The sequence below is a fragment of the Hippichthys cyanospilos genome, chromosome 10, assembly GCF_059441005.1.
Source record: "Hippichthys cyanospilos isolate Australia breed blue-spotted pipefish chromosome 10, RoL_Hcya_1.0, whole genome shotgun sequence".
Lineage (NCBI taxonomy): Eukaryota > Metazoa > Chordata > Actinopteri > Syngnathiformes > Syngnathidae > Hippichthys > Hippichthys cyanospilos.
Window position 1 is genome coordinate 23,090,126 of NC_142378.1, and position 24,875 is coordinate 23,115,000.

Sequence of the window (24,875 nt, forward strand, 5' to 3'; positions counted from 1 at the left end):
AGAACGTCCGAGTCTGAGGAATGATGTCCAACGGGAAAAAAGGCAGCAGCTGGAACAGCGCATTTCACAGGTGGATGGCTGCAAAGTAACAGAAAATGTTCATAAGAAAAACATAACAAGCCTAAAGTACAAACCAAAAACTTCAGAGAGGACAGGACACGAGGATGAGAGCACTGGGATTCACTGTGAGGCTTGAGAGCTTGGCAACGGAATAACCCGGCAATGACTCATCAGTGCCAGCCATCTTAAAAAGCCCCGTGATGAGATTGGCAACAGGTGTGCGTGTCTGATGGGCCCCGCCATCTTATGGAGGAAGACGAGCACAGTCTGCTCACACACCTGATTCAAATTATTAGGATAATTTTCCATCTCCTGCCAGTGCTTGCTGATGAGCTAAAAATTTGAATCAGGCGTGTTTAAGACAGAAGCATCAAAAACAATCAGGATTGCGGCCCTCGAGGATCGGAGTTTGTTAGATCGTCCTCCTGCGCCAGCCACCTTAAATAAGGCCTTGATGATGATGGCCATCAGGTGTGCGGCCGGTGACCCCGCCCCCTTGCCGTGGAAGGAGGATTTAGCCTAAACAGAAAGCACAATCAGTCAGGGATGTGGCAATTTGCACAACAGTGTAATAAACTGATAAATAAAATGATGATAATAATATAATAAAATACAATAAAAATAATTTTTGATTTTCATATTCCTGCCTTTGGGATGTGTGGAAGTTGTTTGAAGCCAACCTTTATAATGCCTAATATGCATATTAAATTTAATCTTAAATTTAGGGAAACACCATTTCTGTTTGGTTATCTGCAAGTTAAAGGCACCCAGGCACAGATAAATTAAAGCAATCACATTATGCTGGAAAAATCCCCACAATTTTGCCTGGTATGGGCTAACCCTGTAAGGTAGAAGATAAAACCAACAAGAATATAGATCATTGGAAAATAAATAAATAAAATAAAGTTAGCTAACGACATTAGCATTAGTTGGGTGGGCACTAGGACCATGTCTCTCACCCAGTAGGTATGTTTGAACCTGTTGGCTTTGTCTTTGCTGTTTTGGACTTTGTTGTATCAGTTTTGTGATGGCATGCGAAGAGTAAAGGTCTCCACTAGCACAGCAACGTGTGGTTTCTTCGCCTCCCAAAATTAGCTTTATTAGAGTAGCTAGCTATATTAGCCACATTGCGAACATATCCATGCTAGCTAGAGAATAACCTACATTATAACGGCGGCAGCGTTTAGCTAACTTACCTTATCATGCTTTCTGAGATTCGACGGAGAGTTCTTGAAGATAAACACCACATGACGTTTTGGCTTCCCCAATGAACGCGAAGAAATCCTTAAAGTATGGTCATGGGTGAGGGTGAGTGGCTGTTAGCTTCTTGAGCCTACGCTTATTCGACTTATTTGTCCGTGTCTTATTCGAGGCTAGCTTCTAGCATTGGCAACCTACTGTTATCTTCTCTGCTCTCCAGGTTATGTGGCGCTGACATTTGTGGGACGGCCCTGCGTTTTTTAAATTTAGCGGCAGCCAGGCTGATTGGTCATACACGTTTTACATAGTTAGCACAAAGATACTAAAAGTAACAAGGCTTTCATTATGAATAAAAATAAATAAATACCAAAAAAAAAAAAAACGAGGCTTTTTTTTAAATGTAGCAAATAAAAAGTACGATATTTGTGTTTTAGATGTAGGGAGTAAAAGTAAAAAGTTGTCAGAAAAAAAAAACTTATAAAAGTACAAAGTAAGGGCAAAATTTACTTAAATACAATAACGTTTTTCGACTTCATTACTTCCCATCACTGGTCATCAGGGTGAATATATCACGTTTCAGACGACTTGTTTATTCCAAACGCTAAGTATAACACATGTATGAGAACTTGTGATTTCAAATCTCGTCTTGTCTTTTTTCTTTTTGCTAGATTTTTGCGTTTCATATTTTAGATAAAAGAATAGCAAGGAAGAGGTTGGACTTTGAGAAAAGAGTTTATTTATGTAACCAGGTGAACTGACGTTTTACCGTTGGCCACCATCTCTGCCTAACAGAGGGGGTGCTGTCCCTTTGGGAACAGCGGTCACGGAAATTCCGCGAGAGCGAGTAGCACGCATGAGACCCAGACCAGGAAATAGAGTAAAATACCCGTGAAGACTGACTGTCTTGGAGGCATCGTGTTAAGTGGACGTTCCGTCTTGTAATTCCAATCATGCCTCGATAGAGTTTAAGGTGACCAATACATTCAATTACAATATGTTCAATAAGACAACGAATCTTTGACGATAGCGTGTTATGGAAATGACTTTTTTACAGTGGAAGCTGGTCTGGAGACGTTTACTGTTTTGCTGCTGAGCGTGGATGTATGCCGCGGCGCAGCGTGAGTAATTTCGAACCGTAAAATGTGGTGTAGAGTCGCAGTAGATTTGTGTAAAGTTAACGTGTTACCGTTCATACTGTTCAGAGGGGAGATTGTCCGTTGCCTTCCGAGTGGACCCGTGAACATTGGAGAAAATATTAAGTAAGTGTATTGAATAGTTCAGTTTGTTTGTCATACATGTGACCATTGAAGCTCAGTGGCTTGAATTGTTTTGTGTTTTTTCTTTGTTCAGCAAGCCACTACTGTTGTCTATTTGGTAATAAATCTAATCTCAGTGTTTGTAAATTAATGCTGTGCATATTCCATGTGCAGTCGGGGAATAAAGCCCACATAAAATAAAGTGTGTGCACGGTCTTATTTCTCACCTGGCCACATTTATTTTTTGAAAAGTGATATTTTAACAATTTTCTTTTGAAGCATTCTCACATTTTCATTTCATTTTTTCTCTTTGAAATTCCAAACTTTCCTGCCACTTCCACCGGGGAAGTATGCCGGTGCCACGGAAGACTTGCTGTGTGCTGTGCGGTATGCAAAAAATTATTTGGTCACTATTTCAATTCCCTGAATAATTTCAACGAAGTTAAATATCTGCAACAAATAAAATTAAACATCTACAGTAAATAGCAGCCTTCAATTGAAACAACTGTGAAAATGTAACTTTTCAGTAAACTTTTCTAACTGACTGTGACACAAACATAACATGAAATAAAGTGTATGTGACCGTTTTTGATGAAACATTTACAAAAGTTTAACAACTTGCCATTCAGTATCCAGTTACCTTAACATATTTTTCAAAAAAGTGCCTATAAACAAATTAAACATATACACTCATCATTATGTATGTACAACAGCATCAAATAGTAGTGCATGAGGGGCTTCTTTGCCTCTTCTAAAACATTTTTAGCCAGGAAGACAAGCCTGTCCACTATCTCTGGCTTGAGGCATGCACGGTGGCATGTAACAATGCCTCCTCCCACACTGAAAACCCTCTCAGAAGTGGCACTTGTAGCTGGGACCGCAAGGTATTTATTTGCCAAATTACTTAGCCTTGGAAAGTTAGGTTGGTTGCGCTTCCACCATTCAAGTGGATCAGTGTCTGGGTCAACCTCAGGGATCAATAAGTACGTTGTCAGCTCAGTCTCTATTTTCACGGCCTCTGGCTGGTCGGGAGACAACACTGGTGCATTCCTCTTGAAGAAGGCAGTTAAAGTCATTTTTTTCTTGGGCAGAGGCTGTTCTTCTTCACACACCTGCACAGCTGGACCAGGCTGGTGTACTTTTGTCAGCAGGAGCAAGGGCCATGAGGTCAGCGACAGCCCTTTTTTTTTAACCTGTTCCACCTTGTCTGCGTCAGTGTAGGATGGACATTTCCAAAAGTTCATCCTGCACAGTGTTGCTGTATTTGTCATCGAGGTACTGCATTATTTTTGTTTTTATTGTTGCAGTTAGCTCTGTGTCTTTTGGCTCTGGCTGGAGGAGACTGGTTCGGAACAAATGGAGCACCGGTTTAATGCATCAAACGCTGACATATGACTCTCCAGATTGGGCGTTGGTAAAGTCCTGCAGTGGTTTCACAGCTTTATTTATGGATTCTAAGACCTCAAGGTCTTGCCAAGTAGGCACAAAATGGCGACTTTATTTTGTCTGAACCCAGGACACGGACTATGGCCTTCTCCTGTTCGAGAAACCTCTCGATCATCTTTTGGCATGAACCCCATCTGGTTGGAGACTGTTACTAGCTGATGAGTGGGTAGACCCAGCTCAGTCTGCGCTTCAGTCATTTCTTTTCTTTTTTCCAGCTGTAAGAAAAGGCAGACACAGCCTTTTTGCATTCTCCAACAGCATGTTCAACCCTTGGGTCCTTCACACCGTTCTCCGTAATAAATCAAGAATAAAGAACTGTTTTCACATACCTGCATTTTATTAATGCACACAATAGTTATTATAGTTTTGTTTTTTTACTATTAGTTTATTTTATTTAGGATTTTTTTTCCAATTCAGTTGTTTCACTATTTCAGTTTAGTTTGTATTGTTTCAAAGAATTCAGTAGTTTCAGTGTTTTTATTATGCAAACACTAGCATATGCTGTGTATGTATACCATTATATTTAATCATGCAGATTTTGTGGACATATATGGTTTGGTTTGATATAATGCATCAATTACATCATGCATTAATTAGGCTTTCCATGTATTTTTTGAACGTGGAAAAAAATCTTACTTTATTCTTACCTATAGCACAGTTCAATCTGTGTCCAAAGCACTGAAGGCTGGGCCACGCGTTGTCCCTCAGTGCTTTGATCATGATGGTGCCGCTGTCAGTGGTGATAGAGGTGAGTTGATCCTCAGCAAGATTCCACGAGCTCAGAGCGTCTTTCACTCCCTGGGCAATTATTTCGCCTTTGTGATCATCGGGAAAGTAGGCCGTTTGGAGGTAGACACTTCACAGAGTCCAACTGTCGCTAATAAAGTGCACCGTTAAACTTAGGTAGGGCTGCATCACTCTGCTAGACCACAGATCAGTTGTTGCGGAGTAGAATGACACTCCTTCCAGCTCTGTAGCGATCCTTTGGCGTGTATTGTTATACAGCTGAGGCAAGGCAACTTCAGAAAAAATATTTGCGGCCAGGCAGCATGTACCTGGGGTCCAAGACTTTCAGCAGGTGAATAAACCCCGGCTTTTCCACGGTGTATGTGGGCACCATATCTTTTGCAATATACATTGCGACTGCATCTGTGATAGCTTTCTACCGGGCCCCTTTTTTTATCATACGGGATACAATTTAAATGTTTCCAAGACGGTAGGTTGTTTTTTGGTGGCGTTAACGTTCCTTGGGCTGCCGTAGTCTTGTTCATGTCGTAAAGTGACACACCTCTCCCACTCGGTAGCATGCCTCTGTTTAAGGTGCTGCAGTAAATTGGTAGTACTGCTACCTTTGGTAGCAACAGCCTTTAACTTAACAAACTTTGCAGCGAGGTGATGTTATTTCTTTGTCTGACGCCACAAACCCGAACCAGTTCTAAATAACTGAAGATACAGTTCCTTTTTCCGGAGTGAGATCTGCACCGCACGTTGCCATTTTGTTTGTGTATTATGCGCGAGGGGGTGGGGGTGCACTCCGAGCTCCCTGAACTACGGGAGCTCAGCAGGCAACAGCGCTGGTAGTGCAAAATAAAATCGATTTTCATAAAAATAAATTCCTCAAAAAGACCTGCTGAAAGTCTCGAATTAATCGATAAAATCGTTTTATCGCCCAGCCCTAGGTGTATGTATGATTTTTAAGAATTCTAAATGATTGGATAATTATGAAATTGTTCGTTCACTCCATTACTAAAAGAAGTGTTTGAGTTAATCGTCCGGTAAATAACAAATAGGTTCTTTGTGTCCGCTAAACGTTCGTCATTCACCTCTCAGTAATGTTCGTGTTGACTGAGCTTGATTGAGATTAAATATATTTTAATAGTCTTAACATTTTGTTTACACGTAAAAATGTCTAAAATCAAGAGTTTCACTTGTTCTTCGTAAAGTTTTGTTTGAATGTTGAAAATGATTTTGGACCCATAATTTAATTTGATTTTTTTTTTTTTGGACACAAACCTCACTCCATAGGGATTGGGCACTTGTATTCCACAAATAACCAAAGCCAACAGATCTGTGATTCTCATGTATACAGGTAGCTGTAGAAAATGGATGAATGGATGACAAATACTTGGATACAAAGAGAACTTTTAAAATAATTCATAGAGTTTACCCCACTAAAGTTTTTTTTCCAAAGATTTAAAAAGGATATTGATATAAACTGCTCTTTCTGTGAAGACTGCCCCAAGGATGTGTTTCACTTGTTCTGGTCTTGCCCCTTTTCCAATAGACTGTAGAAGGATATTTGTGCACTTGTCTCTGCACATGTTAGCCCTGACTTTTCCCTCTGTTTTGAGAATGTATTGTTTGGCTTCATCAATCACTCGACTATTAATAATAATAATCAATGTTACGTTATAAATTTCATTATACTCTTTGCTAAATGGCATATCCACAAATGCAAATATGCCTCTCAAAAACCGAAACTCTCTGTCATAATCAATGAAGTCAAACAATATATTAAAACTTTGAAACTATCTAACAATTTAAAAGCAATTAAAATCTGTGATGTGTGTACTCGTTTGAACATATTTGTGTAATAGTGTATTGCACAATTTCTCTTTGAGTTTTTTTCCCCTGGCGTTATTGTTCTTGTTGTTACTATGTCTGTTTTTGTGTTATGCTCAATTATATACTGTTTTGTTAATAAATAAATAAATAAAAAAAACTTAAGATACAAAGAGAGTGCGAAGAATTTGTACTTAAGTAAAGTTGGCAAGATATTGGCAGATTCGGACTTTCGCGATCAATACCTCTCAGACAAAACGTCGTCGAAACACCAAAGTCGCCTTTATACCTCCTTCATAACACGGACTACCAGCTACAATGTCAAAAAAAGACATTTGTAAAATATTTAAACCGTTTCTTTCGGTGAAAAGACGCAATTGATCTCTATGAGCAGCAGAGGCTGGGTGAGCGCGCAAGGGACCGTCTGCAAAATACTAGATGAGGAGGGGAATTTGTGTGGGCGGAATCAAAATTAGCTCCACCCTACGTTGCTACTTGAAGCGTTGCGCGTCAAGATTTGAATGAACTAACCAATGAAAAGGCTTTCCAGGCGGAAACTAGCATTTCTAGCATCGTTGTCCAATCGGCTCTAAGCGCGGATGTTTTCCGTGTTTTTAGAAACTGTTGGCACTTTTTTATCACGTTTTTTTACTGTAGTTAGACGCAGAAAGTATGGAGTAACACATCGAACGGGATTATGAAATACTTATTTTTTGAGGATTGACGGGGGATCCAACTTTTGAAGGAGAGAAGTTCCTCAAACTGGAGTGGATCTGGATTATTTTGTGGAGCTGATAGATAAAAAGCTGAAATAGCTAGAGCCCCGAGCGCCTTTTTACGGAATCGGCCAAACAGTCACTTTGGGTTGTTGATTGAACAGATTCTTCACCTCGGCTCGCCGGATTCCAAGTTTCTAGAGTAAACGGTAATTTTATCATTTTCAAAAGTAACTCAACTGGGCTATACCAAGCGCTTTACAACATTCTAAATAATTTGGTTATATTTGGCATTGAATAACATGTTTTATTTTCATCGAGATCACAGATTTTGACAATAACTGGGCTTGTTTTACGAAGTCTGTCTGTCTGTCTGTCTGTCTGTCTGTCTGTGTACACAGACAGTGGGGAGAACAACAAACTGCTGATTTTTGAAGTGTTCACATTTACAAAGCAGAGGTCTGTAATTTGTATCAAAGGCATTCTTCAACTGAGAGACACAGTCTAAAACAAAACAAAACATTTAATTAGTTTTTAAAAAAAATAATTTGCATTTTTTTGCTTGACACATATATGATACATCAAACAAACAGAAGTTAATAATTGTCAAATCTTTGTTTGCATTTAAATAGATAAGATATTATCTATAATTCTTCACCAGTTTTGCACACAATGCAGCAGGGTTTTGGCCCATTCCTCCATACAGATGTTCTCCAGGGCATTCGGGTTTTGGGGCTGTTGTTGGGCAACATGTCTTTTCAGCTGTTTCCAAAGATTTTCCATTGGATTCATTTGTGGAGCATGGCAAGGCCACTCCAGAAACTTGAAATGCTTTTTACAAAGCCACTCCTGCCTGACTGTGTGTTTTAGGCCGCTGTCATGCTAGAAGACCCAGCCACGGCTCATCTTAAATGCTCTTACTGAGGGAAGGGGATTGTTGGCTCATGATACATGGCCACATTCATCCATCCTCCCTTCAATATGGTGTAGTTGTCCTGTGTCCCTTGCAGAAAAAATATGGTTTCCACCTCCATTCTTTAGACTTGGGGTGGTGTTCTTGGGGTTGTACTCATCCTTCCTCTTCCTCTAAACACGGCGAGTGGAAAGTTAACCCCAAAAACTAAATAACTAAATGGAAAAACAAATAACTAAACATACAAACATTCTGATGCAATTATAACATTCATACAGATTAAGGGTGTTTCTCACAAACTTAAATTGGACATTCTACTCCCTCCAGTTCTCCTCCTGTCAAAGCAAGCAGGGTATTTTTTCTGCCCCATATACCACTCTTTCGATAGTAGTTATGATATTGATTAATGTGTTAGTCCCCTTCCAGATTTATCATCTTATAAAAGTCCAAGGTAATGGACCAAGGAAAATGCAAACCTAATAAATGTTTACGAGCCAAATGAGGAAGACCCCAAATTCTTCAATTCTTTATTCCTGACAATTTCAAATCTTTCTGGATATTATGTAGTTGCCGGAGACTTCAATTGCACCCTGGAGCCATCTAAGGCGAGATCAAACACTCATCAAGTAGGATAATACATAATTCCATGAAAGAATTAATCCATCCATTTTCTAGAGCCGCTTATCCTCACAAGGTTCGCAGGCTTGCTGGTGCCTATCCCAGCTGGCTTCGGGCAGTAAGCGGTGGACGCCCTGACCTGGTTGCCAGCCAATTGCAGGGCACAAAGAGACAAACAACCATAACAAACAATATATACACACCCAATCACACCTAAGGACAATTTATTTTAGTATGTCTAATTCACCTGCCAAGGCATGCATGAGTGTGGGAGGAAGAGGCACAGAGAGGCCTGAGAGAACCCACTCGAGCTTGGGGAGAACTCATTGAGCCGCCCTGAAAGAGTTCAATTTATGAAATTATATATATATACATATATAATATACACTGTATGTATATTTATATACACTGTATGTATATTTATATACACTGTATATATATATATATATTTATATATATTGTGTATATATATATATATATATATATATATATATATATATATATATATATATATATATATATATATATATATAATATACACTGTATGTATATTTATATACACTGTATATATATATATTTATATATATTGTGTATATATATACTGTATATATATATATATATATATATATATATATATATATATACAGTGGTACCTCGGTACTCGACCATAATCCGTTCCGAGGTGGTGGTTGAGCACCGATTTGTTCGAACACCGAAACAATTTTTCCCATAAGAAATAATGGAAACTATTTTAATCCGTTTTTACCATTAAGAAAAATACCTAAAATATTATAAGAACATGTATCTAAACAACAATGAGGACGTAAATGTGCACAAGCGGTACATGATAAAGATATATAAAGCATTATTAAGCATTTTGTATAATTTACTTACGTTTTGGAGAGTGGCTGATGGCATACGGGAATGGATGCGGCAAGGACGGGAGGGAGGGTTAATCCTTGGAAGGGGAATCCCCTTTCATTGCCTTTGCTTACTAATTGCTGTCACTCCCATTGCAACATCAGCTTTCTTTAACACTTCCTTATGCTTCAAGATAGTGGAAATGGTTGACTTTGCCATTTCGTACTTCGATGCGAGGTCGGACACCCGTAGACCACTTTCATATTCTGCTATTATTTCTTTCTTCCGTTCGATAGTGGTCCTCACTGTTTTTCTCTTTGCCTTCCCCTTATCACTATCTCTCTTAGGACCCATCATTAAGGGCTAGCGCAACAGAAAAAAGTTGAAAATTGGGAAGAAATACGTACTCAAACAAACTGCGTAAGCCTTACTCCGTTGGCGGTCTGAGTTGAACTGGCGCTTGAACTGGCCGAAAAGAGCCGAGGAGCGCGTTCGGGTCGGCCGAAAAGAGCCGAGGAGCGCGTTCGGCTCGGCTCGGCTCGGCTCGGCTAGGCTAGGCTCGGCTAGGCTCGGCTAGTCGAGCACCGAAAATCTGATCGACGTCCGATGCATTACCTACTTGATTTTTTTGGTCGAGCACCGATTTCGTCGAGTAAAGAGGCGTTCAAAGACCGAGGTACCACTGTATATATATATATATATATATATATATATATATATATATATATATATATATATATATATATATACTGTATATATGTATATGTATATTTATATGTATATACTGTATATATATATATATGTATATACTGTATATATATATATATATATATATATATATATATATATAAAATATACACTGTATGTATATTTATATACACTGTATATATATATTTATATATATTGTGTATATATATATATATATATATATATATTTCTTTTTTTTTTTTTTGGCAAAAAAACAAAACAAACAAAACAATTGCAATGTGCCAGGACCCAAACGTGGTGCAGGCTGCAGCGGCTCTTGTCACTGCTCACAGGTCTGGTTATAATGTGATTATATTTTCAGGCCAGTCAACTAAATTATCTCTCACTTTGGATTTTTCTTCAGTTTTTTATTTTTACAGTTTGGCAACCCCACAGCCTCTTGACATGGCAGACAACAGCATTGTATCTTTTGGGACAGCTCAGAGTCTGCTTACGGATTCATCTATATATGATTCAAGGATCGAAGAAACCACAAAGCATGATATATTTCTCGACATGACTCGTGACGGAGGTGAGTCTGAGTCTCGAGTGAATACAGCAATCGTTTTGAGGTATGCATTCATTTAGTTGGAATTATTCTTCTTATTTATAATTATTCTGCTGATGAATTGAATAAGGAGGACTTGAAAATGCACAAAAGCTTACCAAATTTTACACAATCAAAATGGCTGGTTAAAATGTTCATATTTTATTCATGATTGAATTATTTATTTGTGAAAAGGTAAACATTTCATGTTAAAAAAGGGTTGTAAAATATAGTTCTTTGCCTTTTTTCATTCAAACTTTGCCTTTTTATGTGACCCTTTTTTGGTGTGAAGTATTTAACCTTTAAACTGTTCCTGAGCAAAGCAAAATCAGTCATAAAAGTGATTGAAAAAAAATATTATAAATTATTGTTCATTTCTATCTGTAGGCGGATTAAAAACTTTCAAACAGACCTTCCATAAACCGTCAGATTTGGCCCACACCAGTGATGCATCATAGCATTAAATGGGCCGTAACATGATATTTTCACACTTCCCATAGTGTAATATGTGCACATAAACAATGTTTGGCAGACTGGTGATTTAATTTCTGATTAAATATTAGTTTTATTCTAGTAATATTCTAACCAGGAAGTAAAACCGCTCGTTCGCTCTTACCTTGTAGTTGCCTCGCACCCTTGTGCGCAATGCTGGAAGGCTACGCAACATGCATCCATCCAACTGAACTGAACTGCCTGCTTCCCAAGCACCTTCTCAGCATACAAAGAGCAACACTGCCTCCCAGCAGGATGGCATGTGAAGTTGGTTTTCCAAATTAAACAACAATCACAGTAGTCAAAAAAAAAAAAAAATCTCCACTAACATAAAGAAGTGAACTTTACATTTGAAGTAATAGCAGAACATGAATGTGTTGTAAGCAACGAGTGAACAGTGTAATCTAATTTTGGGATTCACTTGATTGTCGAGTGCCCTTCATAGAGAGCCTTCAACAACAAGTCAGACAGTCGGCTCTTTGGTGTCTGACAATAGCACCTGTTGAACTCTTTTTCTTTACATAAGCTCTTTAATGGAGCTAATGTCCAAGTGGTGTTTTCTCAGCAACAGACTTGGTAGACTTCAATGCTCCCTTAAGAGAATAGAGCTCAGAGAATAATGTTGACAGAAAAATGACGTTGTCAATTCCCTCAGACATGGCTAGTGTCTCACCTGCTAGTGTTTTCCTGACAAGTCTCTTAATTTTCTTTGACTGCCAAGAAATAGGAGAACATTTTCACCCATCAAAACAATGAAGCGGCCACCTTGAGTACCCTTGTCAGACAGGTTTGCAAAAGATGCATCAGTGAATGCTACCAAATTTAAGCAGTCAGATTCCCACAAGTGTTGAAACTGCAAATCAACTCATTTGAGATTTCATGCAAGATTACTAGCATCAAACAGTGCATCAGGTCTGCTGTCGACAACCCACAAAAGTTGCCCTATCTTGGATCTGAGTTGATCTCTTTCCTCTTCAGTAACAGGTGAAGCTTGCTCAGCTGCTCGTGATGGTGTGAGATGTATAGGTTGTAAATTCTCGATGTATGTGTCTTGGTGTATTTTTACTCTTCCGTCAGAAGTTAAAAAAATTAAAAAATTGGAGATCCACCCCAAATGAAATCATTAACGTCACAAACCAGAACCCCTATTACATTTTTTTCATTGTCCAGCCAATAAAAAACTGCTGGGTCAACTTTGGACACTGTACCTCCTCCCTCAAGCATTGCATTCTTAACTCTGTTGTACCAATACAGAGAAGCATGAACCTCTCCTTGGGTGCGGCTGATGGTCCGAAAATAACAGTATTTTTTTTTCTGTCTTTACTTCTATTTCTCTTTCTCTTTCTTGGTCTCTTGCCTTCTGTCTTTCTCTTTCACTCTCTTCCTCACACACAGATATACTGCCAAAAGTGGAGCCAAGGATTGTTCTCGTAGGAGAGGCAAGCAAAAATGCTGACCTGATCAAAGCACTGAAGGTGGATACAAGTTTTAGTCACACTGAAAGCCCAGTTTGTTTAGTCACACCGATTGCCCAGTTTGTTCCATTGACTTCTTTAATAACTTTTAGTCTCCTCACCAGTGTTGGCACCGATGAAATTAAAGTACATTAAGTGAAATATTTTCTAGGAAAAAAGTGAAACATTTCATTTTCTGCTGAAAATTGATATTTTGTATGACAAAAATATTAACACCAAATTAATATTAATATTAACAACTTAAAACAAAGAATGGAAAGAAAATAATTTAAACACTGAACTGTGCTATGTGAGTGGTGTCACAATTTCCTGGAAGTCATGGATACATGTTGGAACTCAACTTTGGGAACTCACACATGAGAATCATCTGTCCTAAATTCTCATGAATTATGATGATCATGTTCATGTAGAGATGGTGTGAAGTATGTGTGTGTTATTGTTTGTTCGTGTATTTGTCAGTTCACACCAACAATTTGTTTACAGAAGATAGACCTGTGGGGCGGCTCAGTGGCGAAGTGGCATGTCTGCCTCACAGTTAAAAGGAGCCGAGTTCAAATCCTCCTCGCTAGGGCCTTCCAGTGTGAAGTTTGCATGTTCTTCCTGAGCCCGTGTGGGTTCTCTCCTGGCTTCCTAACACACTCCAAAAAAAAATGTAAAGCATACATGGCAGGTGTATTGGACATACTAAATTGTCCTTAAGTGTGATCAGCTGGGTGAATGCTTGTTCGTCTTTCTGTGCCCTGCAATTGGCTGGCAACTAGTTCAGGGTTGATATCCGCAGTGCGGGATACTGCAGAGACCTCTTCAGTTCCAAAGCAGAGTCTGGAAACTTAAGTGTGTCCTCTCCTATCTCTTTATTTTATTTAGTTATTTTAGTTATCATTATTTGTAAGTATCAAGCCTTGAAGTCTTGTTTATACAGTATACTGCATAAAAAAGGGCAATAAATAATGTTTGTTCAAAAAATGTAAATGCCGCATGCAAATTCTGTCGTATAGTAGGTACAGTACAGCCTTGTTTCCATTGTAACCGGGTCTGCAGAGCAGCCTGGTTCTGCCTTGTACGATCCTGCCTTCATTTGAAGGTATGACCTGAGAGCTTTCTGTCATTCACTTGATTAGCCCTGGCAAGTTGTGCGACACTTGATGCAATTTTTTTTATTCTTCAAACTTTCGAAACAATGCCATTAAACACTATGGACTGTTTTTTAAACATTCTCTTGCTGATGGTTCTCTTTGCCAGTATTTGACTTCTGGTTGCTTCTGGTTCTTTTTTTGTTTCTTTTGTTTTGTGACAGGCTCTACAAGCAATGGAGGTACCGGTGGTAAAGATAAGAGGAGCCAAATCATGTCCAGAGAAAAGGATGACCAAGTCCATTGTTGATATGGTACTAAAAAAAAAAAAAAGTAAACTTGTGGATGTGTTGCATGAGTACTAATTCACACTAATTTGCTTAAATTATGGAAATGTTTATATTTCAATATTGTTACTTTTTACTCTTGTTCTTGTTTGTCATGCATTATATTTTGTTTTTAAAAAAGTTGAGGCGTGCTAGTGCAGCAACTGTAAAGCAGCATGTCCTCAATGTGTTGCATACAAACACGTGATAATTATTAGGCAACCTCCTTTCCTTTCCTTTGGCAAAATAGGTCAGAAGAGGGACTTGACAGGCACAAAAAAGTCAAAAATAGTGAGATATCTTGCAGAGGGATGAAGCACTCTTAAAATTGCCAAGCTTCTGAAGTGTGATCATTGAACAATCAAGCGTTTCATTCAAAATAGTAAACGGGGTCGGAAGAAGCGTATGGAAAAACCAAGGTGCAAAATAACTAATCATGAACTGAGAAAAGTCAAGTGTGCAGCTGCCAAGATGCCCTTGCCACCGGTTTTGCCATATTTCAGAGCTGCAACATCATTGGAGTGCCCAAAAGCACAAAGTGTGCAATACTCAGAGAGATGGCTAGAAAGGTAAGAAAGGCTGAAAAATGACCACAACTGAACTGAAGACACACAAGCTGAAACATTAAGACTGGGTCAAGAAATATCTCAAGACTGATTTTTCTAAGGTTTTATGGACTCATGAAATGAGAGTGAGTCTTGATGGGTCCCTGGCTGGATCGGTAACGAGTATTCCAGTCTGATGCAGACGCCAGCAAAGTGGAGGTGGGGGTACTAATATGGACTGGTATCATCAAAGATGAGCTTGTGGGGCCTTGAGGATGGAGTCAAGCTCAACTCCCAGTCTTACTGCCAGTTTCTGAGACACCTTCTTCAAGCAGTAATAGGCCTACAGGAAGAAGTAGTACAGGAAGAAGTCCGCATCCTTCAAGAAAAACATGATTTTTATGCAGACAATGCTCCATCACATGCATCCAAGTACTCCACGGCTTGATTGGCAGGAAAAGGGTCTAAAACAAGACAAACTAATGACATGGCCTTTACACACAGTAATAGTCACCTGCTCACACAAATATCCTTCTAAAATAGCTAAAACTAAAAAAAAAAAACACTCCAACTTCCCAAAATATTCAGCTTTGATATTAATGAGTCTTTTGGGTTCATTAAGAACATGGTTCTTTTTCTATAATAAAATGAATCCCCAAAAATACAACGTGCCTAATAATTCTGCACTCCCTGTACTGTAGTGTGCCTGCACTGCGTTGCATATACTGTAGACGTCTGACTGCTGAACCTTTCTGTCTTGTAACTTCTGTTTTAGAATAGAATGTCTTTATTGTTATTGTCACAGGTACAACAAAATTGAAAAGTGGTTAGTGTCATGCAATAGATTAGGTAAAAAAAATAAAATAAGATAAAAAACTAAAAGACAGTGGCCAGGGGCCAAAATGCACACAGATATCACTCCCACACTTCCAAACATACTTTCAATCGGTCCAATACACATCGCCACATGCACACAGTTCATGGTAAAATAGTCGATTGGCTATAGCAGCATTAAGAAAGGTTATTGTAGTCGGGGAATTGCTGCGCTTTAATGTTTGTCTTTTGTGTGGTTGATCTGTACCGCTTGCCTGAAGGCAACAGTTCAAACGGGATAGCCAGGGTGTGAAATGTATTTTCTGATGTTTTGTGCTCTTTTCAGACAGCGCAAGCTGTGTAGGTCTTTCAGTGTGGGGAGTGGGCAGCCAACAATCTTTTTTGGGCGGTGTTGATGACTCCCTGATTAACATCCTCCTCTGAGCTGCTGTGCTGCTGTCGAACCAGATGCAGATACAGTATGTTAGTATGCTCTTAATGGAGGCTCTGTAGAAACACACCAACAGTCTCTGTGTGATGTTGTTTTCCTGAGTATTCTGAGAAAGTACTGTCTCTATTGGGCCTTTTTCAGCAGCTCAGAGGTGTTTATGCTCTAGGATAGGCTTTCTTTTATGTTGACTCCCAGGAAGGGAACGTCTGCTAGTGTCTCCAACACAGGTCCTGCTAATTTTTAGTGGTAGGATCTCAGACTTTTCCCTTCTATAGTCAATCATGAGTTCTTTCCTCCTTGAAGTATTTGAGAGAAGGTTGGCGACCACGATCCATGACAACAGCTGCTCCACCTCATCTCTGTAGGCAGACTTGTCATCCCCAGAGATGAGCACCACCACTGTAGTGTCGTCTGCAAACTTCACGATGGTGTTGCTCTGGTGGACAGGGGAGCAGTCGTGTGTGTAGAGATTGTAGAGCAGTGGGCTGAGCACACAGCCCTGGGGGGAACCAGGGCTGGGGATGTGTGTTAGCCCACTCTCACTGTCTGTCTGTGGTCAGAGAGGAAGCTGTTCATCCACATGCAGGTTGTACGAGGAAGCCCCAGGTCTCTTAGCTTAATCACCAGTCTGTTTGGGAGGGTGGTGTTAAATGCAGAGCTGTAATCCACGAAAAGCATTCACACATAGCTCCCTTGTCCATCCAGGTATGAAGGGTGACATGGAGTGCTGTGGCCACGGTGTCCTTGGTGGATTGCTTCGCTCTGTATACAAACTGGTGCGGGTCAAGGGTGCTGGGCAGGGCTGCTGTGATGTGACTGCAGACTAGCTTTTCAAAGCACTTCATGACCACCGGGTTGAGTTCTGCTTTGTAGTCGTTTAGACTGGAGATGTGGGGACTCAGGGGCACGGGGACAATGTTGGAGGAATTGAGACAGGTTGGGACAATTCAAGAGCCCAACCAACTGGTCAGGACAGTCCCTCAGTACACTGCCATCAGGACCCATCGCCTTCCTCGCGTTGACAGCCCGCAGAGTGTGCCTCACCTCATGTTCCGCCAGAGTGAGGATAGTGCTGCTGTGGGCTGCGTGGCGTTGTTGCATCTTTGGTGCTGTGACCTCAAAGCGGGCGAAGAAGATGTTCAGCTCCTCTGCCAGTGCAAGGTCACCTCCAGCAGCTCCACAGTTGGTCTTCTAGTTTGTGAGATGTTGGACACCTTGATTGTCCTCAATCTTCCTCCTGTAGTCTTCCTTGGCCTCCTTGATGCCTCTCCTCAAGTTGGCTCAAGCTGCACTGTAGTTGTCCCTGTTGCCAGACTTGAAGGCGATTAGACGTTCCTCTCCTTCAGCAGCTGCTGGACCTCCCGGGACATCCAGTGCTTTTGATTCGGGTAGACTCAGATATGTTTGTTCACTGTGACCGTGTCGATGCAGTTTTTTATGGAACAGAGACCACTGTCTGTGAACACTTCCAGGTTTTGATGTTCAAACATATCCCAGTTGTTCCTATCAAAACAGTTCTGCAGCTGCATGAAGGCATCATCCGGCAGCATCAAGTGGCAGCAGTCTATGTGGTGGTGGAAGCAGTTTTTTTAGGGGTGTGTATGCCGGAATTAAAAAGAGGGACAAATGGTCAGACTGGCCAAGTTGTGGGAGGTGTCTGGCCCTGTAGTCCTCTCTGATGTTTGAATATACTTTGTCCAAGGTGTTGTCTCCCCCCGTGGCACATTTGACATGCTGGTGGTGTTTAGAGAGTGATGTTTTTAAGATTGCATGATTAAAGTCTCCCGCTATGATATGTACAGTGTCAGGGTATCTGCTCTCTTTATTGCTAACGTTTGCATGCGACATTGCAATAGCAGAGTTAGCATTAGCATCTGGTGGTATGCAAACAGCAGTTATTATGACAGCAGTGAATTCTCTTGGAAGGTAGATGGGTCACCTGATATTCTATATCAGGTGAACAGTGGCAGTCTGTAATCACTGTGTTGGTACACCAGCTATTGTTTACATACATACAGAGTCCTCCTCCTTTTGTCTTACCGGAATCCGCTGTCCGGTCGTGGCGCTATGTGGTATGGCCCGATAGCTCTATAACCGTGTCCAGAATGAATTGATGAAGCCAGGTCTCGGTGATGAGCAGGATGCATAAATCCTTGACATATTTGTCTACTGCCATTTGTAGCCTCAATTAATCTATCTTGTTCACAAGAGACCTGGCATTTGAGATGGAATGAGTGACTGCCTCCGTAGCGTGGCTAACACACCAGCCCTTCAACCTCGCTTTTTCCTTCTCTCTCAACTCCACCTCCTCGCTGGTAATTCACGGAGAGCCCGGTCTTTTCAAATCAAATTTTATTTGTAAGGCCCTAAATCACCAAAGTCTCAAAGGGCTTCACGGTGAAAAGAGGTCATGTCGGGTCCTCTTTTGAAAAAAGAAGTTGTACACAGACATCTTTTTGTTATCGCTAATTCTGACGGTATCTTATGCTCTCGTATTAATTCACCGGTTACATTTCCACAGTAACAATCTTAAGCAGATCATATCAGCTGTAGATGATATTAGCTCGACTGACTGTACACAAAACAAAACACAAGATGAACAAAAACGTCCAAACACTACACCAACCGATGAGAGACTGAGCTGCTGCAACTGTGTGCGCTGCCATATTGCCGCCTGTGACCTCATACACATCACATCACTAACCCCAGCAACTTGACTCTGCGGCCATTTTTGGGGCAAAAAAACACTTGCTGGGTTCAGTGAGCAAACACAAAAGCTGAAGAGATTGCACATTTATAGAAAGGTACTTGACAATACTAAACACTTGCGCCATTCACGGTTGCAACAATAGGGCGAACAACTCTGTTAAAAGAAGCTTCTTTGGAATACCTGTTGTGAGACACCAAGAATGCAAACGACGAAGAAACTCAGTGAGCGGAGAAGAAACATGGACTGCAAGGATAAATTGAAAGAATTTCAAAACGACAAAATATACAAAAGTGTGTTCTGACCATTATGTTGAAGGTGAATATTCTTGTAAGATTGCTAAAATACATTTTACCTTTACGTGATTGTAATATTCAGTATTAAGCTGATTTCTATTTTACAAGTCCTTTTAATGCTAGATTCTACGGCAAAATCCACATAATTCAAGGGTTCAAAGGTTTCTTTATTTATACCTTACGGTAAATTTGCTTTGCCGGCAGAAAATCGGCAGTCCGGTTAAACAACAAACAGCAATACATCAGACAGTACAATACTTAAAATGCCATTCGTTAACAGCCATAAAATCCCATAAGATTTCCTGGATGCAAATGTTCAATGAAGCCCAGACCTCCTTCCTTTCTTTGCCTTGCTGTTGAGGTTGTTAATGTTTCCTGGTATATTGCGCACTGTTCTAAAACGTCAACATACATATGATTTGTATTTTTGCTAAACTTTAAAAGCGTTAAAAATAAATAGAGGTGATACTTAGAAATGCCCATTTAATATATTGGCATTTTGTTGTGTTTTGACTTGTTTTACGAACTTTACATCTAGTATACAAGACAGCTATTTTTGCATACACGTTTGCGTTTACGTTTTGTTGTTTGTTGTGTATCATTCATAGTTAGATCAAATTATCAACTAAATCTAGCGTTACCTAGTCTCGTGACTTAATGATATTGTTTGTCCATGTTACGGTTTATTTTTTGATAAGTGTGTATTATAAATCGTAAGTAGTAGCTAGATTCTAACTCAGGTAAAACATATGAAATCATGTAGTGAAACCATTTTATTTTCAGCAAATGTACAAAGTATGTACAAGGTTCACCCATTATTATAACCCATTCAATAACTGACGATGTAAACCTAAGTATGAGAGCAAGGAATGGCCAACACATGCTGCACGCTGAGCACGCTTGCCCACAAAACAGTGCTTATCCACAAGATCACGTGAACCGGTGACGTCAGTGAATACTATGTATACAGATGACAAACATGTATTAAGGGTTTGAGCAAAGATTTTCTAACTTCAAATATTGAAATAAACTGATAAGTCACATGGACATTAAAGTTTGCATGAAATGACAGCTTTGCTTACTGAGCATCTTTGTTATACAGTTTAACTGGGGGCCAAAAAAATGCACCACTTAACGTAATTATATATATATTTTTTTAAACCAAGAGAGAGTTGTCCCGTATCACAGGAAGCTCTACTCACAATGCAGACACAAAAACACTAAAAGCTAACTCGTGCCGCAGCAGCATTGACTTACAAATATTGTATGTAAGTTGCATGTGTGGCAGTGGCGTTGAGCTTTATGATGCGGCTCCTCATCGACTGCCTTTCACCAAAGATGAACGAGAAGTCGTTAAACATGTAAATCCTTAATTTGAAATCCAGTTGGGAAATACCCAAAATACGTCTACAATAAACTTTTCATAAAAGTATGACTACAACCACATTAGGTCTGAGAGCGAGCCAGGCAAGGGAAAAACACGGGTGTGGGGAGGAGTTCGATGAGTCTGTAGAAAGCAGATTCCGAGTGCCTTGGAGGAAATTCTGGTCCACCATCTGGCGTCTGAGGGTGAAGCAGTGCACCATCAACACTGTCTACGGTGAAGATGTGGTGCCGATGACCTCAACCTGGGACGTCGTGAACCGGTAGGCGAAATACTTCGAAGATCTCAATTCCAACACGTCTTCCTCTGAGGAAGCAGAGTCTGGAAACTACTAGGTGGGCTCTTCCCATCTCTGGGGATGAAGTCACCGAGGAGGCCAATAAACTCTTGCGGCAAGGCAAGTTCCTAAAGACTATGGATGTTGTAGGGCTGAGTGCATAGGAGTTTGCCCATCCAGTCTATATGTTTTGTGGAGGCGTTCAACTGTGTCCATTGGTGAGTTCTGTCGGGAGGGTGCTTCGGGAGTACGGCACAACGATACAGGCTGTTCGGTCTCTGTACCACAGATGTCAGAGTTTGTTCCGCAATGTTTATCGGCACATTGAGGGTTTCAAGTGAAGGAGTCTCAGCATTGCAATTCGGCTATTAGTGGATCTCTGTTCTTTGCGGATGATTGTGGTGCTATTGGCTTTATCTGGGACGTTCAGATGAAGGGATCAGGGGCGATTTCCATTCGCGCGCCAGTACTATGGAATGCCCTACCTATGGAAGTTCGCGCAGCCACCTCAGTAGAAATCTTTAAATCCCGACTAAAAACACATTTATACTCAAAAGCATTTAGTTAATTGGGCTTGTCTGCAGCTTTCTTTTTTCCTGCCCCCCTCCTCCGGTTCGGAGAGGGGGCTGGCTAGATGGTGAGGGTTGGCTTGACCACCTCCATTTGGCCCGCCGCTGATCGACCATCGCGGGTTAGGAGATCGGCCGTCTTCGGTCCACTTGGTTGGAATGTGGGATGGTTCCTGCCCAATGGCTTTGCCTGCTGTCAAGTCATCATTGCAGTATATAGCACAATATGTTTTCTGTAATCTATATTGTTTACCTGTTCTTGTCTGAAATGTGCATCTATTTCTCTGTATTTGGTACATGCAGCATCCACTTCAACCTGTGGGCCTGGAAGGGGGCTCCTCCCCCCTGTGGTCCCTTCTGGAGGTTTCTGATATTCCCCTAATTGGGGTTTTTGAGTTTTTTCTTCCCCTTCTGGGAGCTTTGACAGGGGATGTCTCTGTATGACTTCTTTTTTGAAAGAGGTCTCTACATGACCTCTTTTCATCTGTGAAGCCCTTTGAGACTTCGGTGATTTAGGGCTATACAAATAAAATTTGATTCAACTTTCATTGGAGTGGTTTGCAGCAGAGTGTCTCCATTTCTGACACAATGGTCGAAAAGGGTGGAATGCCTTCTCCGGGTCTGGAATGAGGTCCTGCCCCAAGTGGAGGAGTTCAATTATCTTAGGGGTCTTGTTCATGAGACATGGTAAGCGGGGAACAGGAGATTGATAGGTGGATCAGTGCAGCATCTGCGGTAATGCGGACTCTGTAGCGGTCTGTCGTGGTAAACAAAGAGCTGAGGTGAAGGTGAAAGGTGAAGCTATTTACCGGTCAATCCACGGTCCTTCCCTCACCGACGGACCCACAGCTTGTGTCTCAAAAAATGAGTTCATAGAGACAAGCGGCTGAAATTAGTTGCCCCCGCAGGGTGGCCGTGCTCTCCCCCAGCGATAGGTTCGAAGCTAAATCCCACTTCCCACAGATGGGATGTCTGAATTGGCAACAGTGTTTTGAGTGTTGTTTTGCCGATTTTAGGGTATTCTGCCGTGACTTGATATGAACATTCTTGTAATTCATCATCTTTTTGCACAGACATGCTAGATTCACTTGGTTTGTTAATAAATAAGATATAACAAATTTTGCCTCTCAAGTGACGGAGACAAATCCAAAACAATCTGGTAATACAATGTCTTTCAGAATCAGAAAATACATCAAATGAAAATGTTTATTTCTTGCACGGCCTTTGCCGCCAAGTACCAATTGATCCACGGACCAGTACCGGGCCACAGACAAGTGTTTGGGGATCTCCTCTTAAAAAAACATCTGAGATTATCTTTCAGAATATCAAAACTTCGTCAAGATCACGTGATTTCAAAGTCAATTTATGATCAAAAGGTCATGTTATGAAAATAAACACAATTTTTGAAATGCTTGCATATTTGGAATCAACCTTATTGTTATAATTATTAATTTTGTTATTATTTCTATTATTGTTTGCAGCAATATTAGCTTTGAATTTGTAAATCCGTTTTTTTTTCTGTTTTCAGTTGTGTTTCATACAACATCTGAAATTCTGTACATTGAGTAAATTTTGTAACTACAGTTTTTTTCTTTTTTTCCCTCATTCTCAGGAAATCACTACTCCATTCATAATAACCAACAACATCCAAGAGTTCAGGGAAGAAGAGAGCACTTATTTTGAAACTGTGTTTGTCCTTACTGACTTTAAATCTCCTGTTTATGAAGACCTCTTTCAGCATGATAAGAGAATTATTGGTCCTCCTGTTGTGCTGCACTGTGTTTTAAAGAACGAGGTAAGATAATACCGATGAATTAATTTAAATTGTTTTTTTTGTACAGCTTTCTCTTTGTCAAGCCAACCTTGTTTCACTTTGAATTCACACTTTAAACTTGAAATATCACAGAGAAATGAATGGGAGATTTTTTTTTAAAAAGTTAATCAAATACTCAAAGTGCTGCAGTGAAATACTCACAAATCAACTACTGTAATTTAAACCCCATATGTCACTCAGTAGTATCAATCAATCCAGTCCAAAAATAAATGATGAATTAAAACACACACACATATTTACAAAAACAGATGCACTTTCTTCATTAAGTCAGAGGTTGTTCAAATGTGCCCTTCTTAAAAGTACTCCATAGACAAGCCAAGTACAGCCCACTTTGAGCTGTTTCAATATGCTCTTTGTTATATCACAATAAAAATGGGCTGAGTATTCCCACGAGAGGATCACTTCTTTAAAAATACAATAAAATTAAAAAAAAGTTCACCCTTAGCAACCAAAGCGCACACAGAGATGCCCAGGACATAGGGCAGCTCTCCCATGTCTTTGATCTTGTATTGCCCCTTGAGAGCTACTTTGACCTCCTCCATTCTCATTTGACTCTGTTATCTGAATCATCCATGTACACTGCAAGTATTTCAAGCTGTTTTATAGCTCTCACAAACACACATGGGTCTGATGTGCTTTGCTTGAATCCTTTTTCTTTCATGAACTCTGAAAGTCTTGTTTCAGCTGCGAGGAGACTGTTTTAGTTCAAAGATTGATTATTTATTTTTTTCAGTATGCATAGCAGGTGTTCCTGCCCTGGTTTGATGTAGCACTCTGGCTACTTCCTGTAGATTTCTTCTTCCAGTTTTCCGTTAAGGGATGCAGTTACAACATCCAATTGGTGTATATCTATTGTTTTGAATGGCAAAGCAGAGTCATGTATGGTTAAACTGATTCATCATAGTCTGCCCCATACAACTGCGAATAGCCCCTGGCGACAATCCTGCACTTAAACTGTATCACTCCAATCTTCCATTGCTATGATGTTTGACTTTGAACAATCATCTTAATCCTACTGCCTTTTTTCTCTTGGTAAATCCACCAGGTCCCTTGTCTCATTTTCCAGCAGTAGCTCAAATTCCAAATCTCCTGCCTCGTGCCATTCTTTTGCATTAACTCATCAATGCTTCTTTCAGTGTGACTGGCTCATCATACAGAAGACTTTGGCATTGTTTGCATATCCAACGAAATGAAGATTCACAGCCTTTTTGTCCAGTTTTCTTCTTTCTTCGTCTGAAATATGAGCAGAAGCAATACAGTCAAATACCTTCATGTGGCTCATGCCATGTTTCTTTACATGTTTTACCATCTCTTATAGGGTGTCTTTTCCTTCAGAACAGCTATGGGTAGCCTGTTTTGTATGTAAGCTGCTGTGGCTACAGCCCCTGCTCAGAACAGTTTTGCTAACTTTACATGTAACAGCATGCTTCTGGCTGCTAATGTCCTTTTTTCTGCAAGACCATTTTGCTGTGGTCACATTTCATGTCATTTCATGGTGGATTCCTTGAGACTTCAAATATTCTTGGAACTCCTTTGATGGGTGCTTATCACAATTATTTATCCTCAGTTTTGTGATGCTCAGACCAGACTCATTTGAGAAAGTTCTTTCAAACTCCTTGAATTTGCTCAGCACCTATTTTTTCTGATTCATAAAGTATACCTTGAAGCATCTCGTGTAGTCATTGAAAGTCACAAAATATTTTGATC

The 24,875-nt window shown here is 40.2% G+C and overlaps 2 protein-coding genes and 1 long non-coding RNA gene across 10 annotated transcripts in view; 2 read left to right on the plus strand and 1 right to left on the minus strand.

Annotated features, from left to right (window-relative positions):
- Positions 1–6,034, minus strand: part of rfc4 (replication factor C (activator 1) 4) — a 75,740-nt gene extending 69,706 nt beyond the window's left edge. For 2 of the 3 annotated variants that reach the window (XM_088426638.1, XM_088426639.1), the window contains exon 1: positions 4,610–6,032. The gene's annotated coding sequence lies outside the window, so the exon portion shown is untranslated. Of the gene's footprint in view, positions 1–4,609 lie in introns of all 3 variants that reach the window. The other variant, XM_088426640.1, reaches the window with a different exon arrangement.
- Positions 1,066–4,288, plus strand: LOC148417544 (uncharacterized). 6 transcript variants are annotated; one of them, XR_015867068.1, is made up of 7 exons: positions 1,066–1,368; positions 2,315–2,378; positions 2,463–2,519; positions 2,830–2,903; positions 3,608–3,683; positions 3,824–3,930; positions 4,033–4,288. It is a non-coding gene; the product is annotated as an uncharacterized LOC148417544 (long non-coding RNA). The 6 variants fall into 6 exon arrangements; XR_015867071.1 differs by adding an exon at positions 1,481–2,230 and having other exon boundaries at positions 1,070–1,368; positions 2,866–2,903; positions 3,824–4,288; XR_015867070.1 differs by adding an exon at positions 2,053–2,230 and having other exon boundaries at positions 1,073–1,368; positions 2,866–2,903; positions 3,824–4,288.
- A 1,091-nt stretch (positions 6,035–7,125) lies between the features above and the next one.
- ect2 (epithelial cell transforming 2) overlaps positions 7,126–24,875 on the plus strand; it is a 137,069-nt gene continuing 119,319 nt past the window's right edge. Inside the window, exons 1-5 of the mRNA XM_088426629.1 lie at positions 7,126–7,449; positions 10,744–10,911; positions 12,814–12,893; positions 14,191–14,280; positions 22,947–23,129. Coding sequence (XP_088282755.1) covers positions 10,785–10,911; positions 12,814–12,893; positions 14,191–14,280; positions 22,947–23,129 — 480 coding nt within the window. The 5' untranslated portion in view covers positions 7,126–7,449; positions 10,744–10,784. The remainder of the gene's footprint in view (positions 7,450–10,743; positions 10,912–12,813; positions 12,894–14,190; positions 14,281–22,946; positions 23,130–24,875) is intronic.